The following is a 6,116-nucleotide window of genomic DNA, read 5'->3' on the forward strand; positions in this document are numbered from 1 at the left end:
AATTGAAGACTAGGGTTTGAATCTTACCTCTTGGATGAAGACCTTGTGAGTTTTCCTTGTGAATTCTCCAAGTCTTGAGCAAGGATTGATGAACAATTAGCCTCAAATTCCCCCTCTCTCTAAAATATCAGATTTTTGCTTCAAAAGAGTCCCTCTAACTCAATATATCGAAATAGGGTTGGGTCAAAAATTAGAAAAATTGAAGCCTCGACGCCGGCGTAATGACTCTGTGGTCCGCACAATGGCCCTCCGGAACTGAGCAACTCTGCCTTCAAAACATTTCATGCTGAATTTTGCGATGGGTTATGCGGCCCGCATAATGATTATGCGACCGCATAATGGTCCGGATCATTGCCTAGATTTCTGTCTCAGTCTGCGACAAATCTGCGATCTGCAGACCAGTTCTGTGACCGCATAGTGGACCAAAGAAATGCCCTGCATTTCCAAAACTTTTCTTCGAGTCCCCAACGCACTGTTCAAACTAAAAAGTCTAAACCATGGCGAGCTTGCTCGCCTCGAACAATCCATACACTCGTCAACACATAAATCTACTTTGGAACTATGAAACACCGAGTTTTCGGTAAACTTTTATGGGGCCTTACATGTTGAATGCGTTGGCTATCCTATTTTGATAGAGATGACCAAGGCATACCGCATCCATTCTCTTCTCATTGTTGAATGTGTTGTCTACCCTTTTATTGCTCCTACTTGACCCGTATCAATTATGCATCGTCTAACTCGGCTTCTTGAACGACTCTTAAAGATGCTATCTTGACCTCTGAGGGTATCACAGCTTCAGTGCCGTATACTAACATGTATGGTGTTGTCCCAATAGATTTCCTCATGGTGGTCTGATATCCTAGTAAAGCGATGGATAGTTTCTCGTTCCATTGCCTATGATTGTCCACTATCTTTCGTAGAATCCTTTTGAGTTTTTATTGACCGCTTCAACTGCTCCATTCATTTGTGGTCTATATGTTGTAGAGTTAAGGTGGAAAATTCTAAACCTCTTGCAAATTTCCCTTGTGAGATCATTATTGAGATTTGCTGCATTGTCAGTGATAATTGACTCGGGTATCCCAAACTTGCAGACTTTATTGTTATGGACGAATCCTGCCACTACATTCTTTGTGATTGCCTTGTATGTAGAAGCTTCGACTCATTGGGTAAAATAATCAATTCCTACCAAGATGAAATGGTGCCCATTTGATACAGTGGGCTCTATAGGTCCAATCGCGTCCATGCCCAAAGCGGCAAAAGGCCAAGGAGAACCCATTATATTTAACTCATTAGGCGAAACCCGGATGAAATCCCCGTGGATTTGGCACCGGTGACACTTCTTAACGTAGCAAATACTATCACTTTCCATGGTCATCCAAAACTATCCGACTCTTAAAATCTTTTTGGGTAATGTGAAGCCATTCATATGGGGTATGCACGTTCCTACATGTATTTCTTCTAGCAATCTGGTTGCTTCAGCGGTATCTACACATCTTAACAAACCCAAGTCTAGGTTCCTCTTATATAGGACTTCCCAATTTAGGAAAAAGTGATTTTCCAGCCTTCTGATCGCTTGCTTCTGACCATTAGTAGAGTTCTCTGGATATTGTCTTGATTCAAGGAACCTTTTGATGTCGTAGTACCATGGTTTACCATCTGGCTCTTCATCTACATAAAAATAGTATGCGTGTTGATCCATGATCTCTATCTCGATAGGGTCGATGTAATCCTTACCTGGATGCTGGATCATGGAGGACAAAGTTGTGAGAGCGTCGGCAAACTCGTTCTGGATCCTGGGAATGTGCTTGAACTTGATCTTTGTGAACTTTCTGCATAGCTCTTTTACATAGTGTATGTGTGTTAGGATCTTGACGTTCTTGGTAGTCCATTATCCTTGAACTTGATGTATCAATAGATACGAATCCCTATGACCAAAAGCTCGTTGGTATTCATGTCGACCGCCATCCTGATCTCGAGGCTGCATGCTTCGTACTCGGCCAAATTATTGGTGCAACGGAACCTTATCTTTGCGGATGCCGTGTAATGCTGTCATATTTCTGAAATTATGACTTCCCCTATTCCTACTCCTTTGAAATTTGTCGCTTCGTCGAAGAACATTCTCCAGCCTGGGTATGACTCTGCGATATCTTCTACAGCGAACAACACATCCTCGTCTGGGAAGTACGTAGTGAGTGGTTCATAATCCTTGTCTACTAGATTCTCTACAAGGTAATCAGCTAAGACTTGTCCTTTGATGGCCTTCTATGTTATGTACACAATGTCAAATTCGTTGAGGAAAATCTGCCATTTGGCCAGTTTTCCTATAGGCATTGAAATGTGTGGTGTATGCTGATATGTAATGCCTCAATTTTTGGGCGATCCAAGTTAAGGCACAGCAAGCGCACTCTATCAGAGTGTATACGACCTCACATGGTGTGAACTTCTTGCTTAAGTAATAGATAGCATGTTCATTTCTTTCTGTTTCATTGTGTTGTCCCAATACGCATCTGAACACATTGTCCAAGACTTATAGGTATAACAATAGTGGCAACCCGAGCTCGGGAGTGACCAATACTGGTGGATTTGACAAGTACTCCTTAATCTTGTTGAAAGCTTTCTGACATTCTTATGTCTATTTTGTAGCGGCGCCCTTCTTCAGTAGCTTGAAGATAGGTTCACAAAGTACTGTAGACTGGGCTATGAAATGTGTGATGTAATTCATCCTACCAAGGAAGCTCATCACATCCTTCTTGCTCTTGGGCGGTAACAACTCTTGAATGGATTTGATTTTCGAAGGATCCAGTTTTATCCCTTTCATACTTACGATAAAACCTAGCAATTTTCTAGCAGGGATTCCAAATGCGCATTTTGTAGTGTTCAACTTCAAACGCTACCTCCGCAAGCGTTCGAAAAACTTTTTCAGGTCGTCGAAATGCTCTTAACTCTTTCGAGATTTTATGATGATGACATCCACATATACCTCGATTTCTTTGTGAATTATGTCGTGAAAGAGGGTTTTCACGGCCCTCATGTAAGTAACGCCAGTATTTTTAAGGCCGAATGGTATGACTCTCTAGCAGTAAACTCCCCAAGGCATAGGGTACACTGACTTTTTTGCATCATTTTTTTGCATCAAGATCTGATGGTACTCGGCAAAACAATCCATGAATGATTGCAGTTCATATTTTGCGTAGTAGTTGATGAGGATGTTAACGTTTGGTAAAAGGAAATCGTCCTTTGGGCTGGCCTTGTTAAGATCTCGATAATCCACACATATCCTGATCTTCCCATCCTTCTTAGGTATCGGGACGACATTTACCAACCATGTGGAATAAAAGGTGACTGTCACTACATTCGCTTCTAGTAGGATTAGTTTGAACTTTCTCAAATTCAAGTCCGGTTTGAACTTTCTGGGTTTTTGTTTCACTGGCGGTCTAGTGGGATCAGTAGGAAATCGATGTGAAACTATGTCAGTGGTTAACCTAGGCATGTCGTCATACGACCATGCGAATAGATTGATGTATTGTCGGAGGAGCTCAACCAATTCTTCTTTCGACTCTACTTCCAGATGGATGTTGATTCGGGTCTCCTTCACATCTTCTTTGTTTCCCAGGTTTACCACTTCTGTATCTTCTAGGTTAGGCTTTTTCTGGCTTTCCAGTTGTACAATCTCTTGTGGAAGATTATCTGATATCATGCTTTCATCGTATTCTTCGTAATCTGGATATCTTTGCTCGAGGGTTTCGTTACATGTCATAATCGCGGAACACTGGTTTTTATCATTTTGATTACTGAAAAGAAAAACTAAGTATAAATGAAGTGATAAATAAGTTTGCAATAATATTAAGAAAGCATTTTCCTTTTATTTCGTTAAAGGAGGAACGTCTGAGCGTTTAAAGAGGCGAATGAAAAAAAGGTATAGACACAGTTCAAGCCTCAATTGACCATGCACTCTTTTAAAAAGTTTTACAATTCCACACTGTTACAACCCATGTTTTCATATGTTAAAGTATGTCATAAGTCAATAGATGTAAGCTAGAAAATCAGATCATCTTGGGAAATACAAAAAGTAAGTTAGTCATGTTACCTTGGAGGTACAAATTTTTAAGAGCATGAACAGCAAGTATAGAGATGGTTGGAAGGCTTAGAAGCTAAATGAATTAAAGAAAATAAGTTTTGTCGAAAGTCGACAAGTTGGGAATGTTATAACATGTACTTTTGGGGTGAGACTATGATGCTTAACATAATAAGGAGGTTATGTTATGAGTTATATTAATAGTACGATAGACGTGTGTTATGTTTTGAATTCAAGCGAGTTGTGGAACAGAAGTTAGCAAAGGTCATAAGTGGAGGTTAATGTTCTTGATTAATTCTGAAAGGAGGAAGGGGTTTAAAACTATAGTTGTTTAGTCACAAATCGAGCTTTCCGCTCATTGGGATTGTTAAACTATTTTGAAAGGCTTATTATGAGTATTGTTGATATTGTTTGGACTATTGTTGGTTGTTGTAACTTGTGAGGAGTGATATAAATAGGGGAGGTGTTGTCCGTTATATCGTAGAAAAAAAATTCATTCAAATGCGATAAGTTATGGCATTCGTATTGTGAAGAAAGTATTGTTCATTGCTTGTAGACACAAGAGTTGCTGGTTAAGTTAGCTGGAGGATTGGACGAGATATTTTGAGGTATGTAAGGTCTTCCTTTCTTTTCTTTGGCATGATTCCGTAAGTTATATTGACCTTATACAGAATTCAAGTGGATGAGACTTTGTATACGTACTATACCGACGATTAAGATCTGTTCACGAGTATAGTAATATGAATCTTGAAATGGATTATGTTGTTCGCACTTTCATGTATTCTCAAGGAGTAAATAGAGCCTTCCGAAATGCCCCTGTCTTTTATATGTAACAAGACATCTAGATGTTAATTAAACATTACATGCGAATGGTCTGACGAATCAGAAGCAATATAGTGTCAGTATAATGAAGGATAGTTATATATGAATAATTCAACAAGGTCGCATAATGTATAGTTTTCAGCATGATAAGAATGTTTTGCCCTAAAGAGTGGAACAACTTCCAATACTTACACGTTTGTGTTCACGAAATTGATAAAGACCCACGAAGACAGTTACATTGCTCTCAAGTTAAATAAGGTTGATTATATATGAGGGTGATGTTAAGAGATGATATATGTTACCTATGGAGTCATAAATTATTGAATATGATAAGTTTATCAATAAGAATATAAGTTGATAGAGCGTAAATCCCGCAACTCTTGTTAGGTATTGATGAATGGATACATATGTATAACGAGTAGTCTCACTCGCTAAGAATATTACATAGCTATAAGTATAAAGAATCATGTAATCCCCATAAACAAGTTGTGATGTGAAATAAGGATAAAAGTGCGATTTAAAAATAGTTACAACATTCTTTATGGATAAATACGAAGGATGACGTAGAAAGTGGCTAGGGAATAAGGATTGGTTATTGTAATGAGTTACTCGTGAATTGTATGTTTTAGAATATGAGTTTATCTATTGATGATTGAATGATGTCTGCATGAGTCATATGAAATAAATATGTATAAGACAGTATCCCTACGGACGGTCTATGAACACATAGGTGTACAATGAATCCCTATGGACGGTCTATGAATGCATAGGTGAATAATGAAGGTTGGTTATGGATGGTCTCAATTGCATGCATAGACAGGCCTCAGCATTATGAGCGGTACGAACGGTCTACTATGTTACACGTACGAGCCACTAGTTATTTATGTTTATGAGTAAGCCTTACAGACGGTCTCTTATGAAATGCATAAGTTCCACTTTTATGTTTTAATGTAGCCCTAGAGATGGTAGATCTGTCTGAGATAACTATTCAGATATAAGGTATGATGGCTAGAAGAATGTTATAGATGAAGTTCCATAATATGATGGTTTCCAGTACAGATAGAATGTATCAATAAGTTTAGGTATATCATGACACGAATTACATGTATATACGACATTAGATGTTCTCGGCCAACGGAGCCTTCCCTTTTTAGTCTACATCCTTTGTAAGGTAAGTTGGACAATTCAATACTTAGATATTTTACAAGTCAGAATAAGT

General features: G+C 38.7%; 1 protein-coding gene across 1 annotated transcript; it reads right to left on the minus strand.

The window, feature by feature from the left end:
* Positions 1 to 3,073: 3,073 nt before the first annotated feature.
* LOC117279366 (uncharacterized) lies at positions 3,074 to 3,757 on the minus strand. Its single transcript, XM_033658857.1, has one exon. The coding sequence runs from the start codon at positions 3,755 to 3,757 to the stop codon at positions 3,074 to 3,076; it is 684 nt and encodes a 227-aa protein (XP_033514748.1).
* Between the last annotated feature and the right edge of the window lie 2,359 nt (positions 3,758 to 6,116).

The sequence above is a fragment of the Nicotiana tomentosiformis genome, chromosome 2, assembly GCF_000390325.3.
Source record: "Nicotiana tomentosiformis chromosome 2, ASM39032v3, whole genome shotgun sequence".
NCBI lineage: Eukaryota > Viridiplantae > Streptophyta > Magnoliopsida > Solanales > Solanaceae > Nicotiana > Nicotiana tomentosiformis.

Excerpts from the sequence above, each read along its gene's own strand:
- LOC117279366 (XM_033658857.1), bottom strand. The coding sequence starts at position 3,757 with ATGACATGTAACGAAACCCTCGAGCAAAGATATCCAGATTACGAAGAA.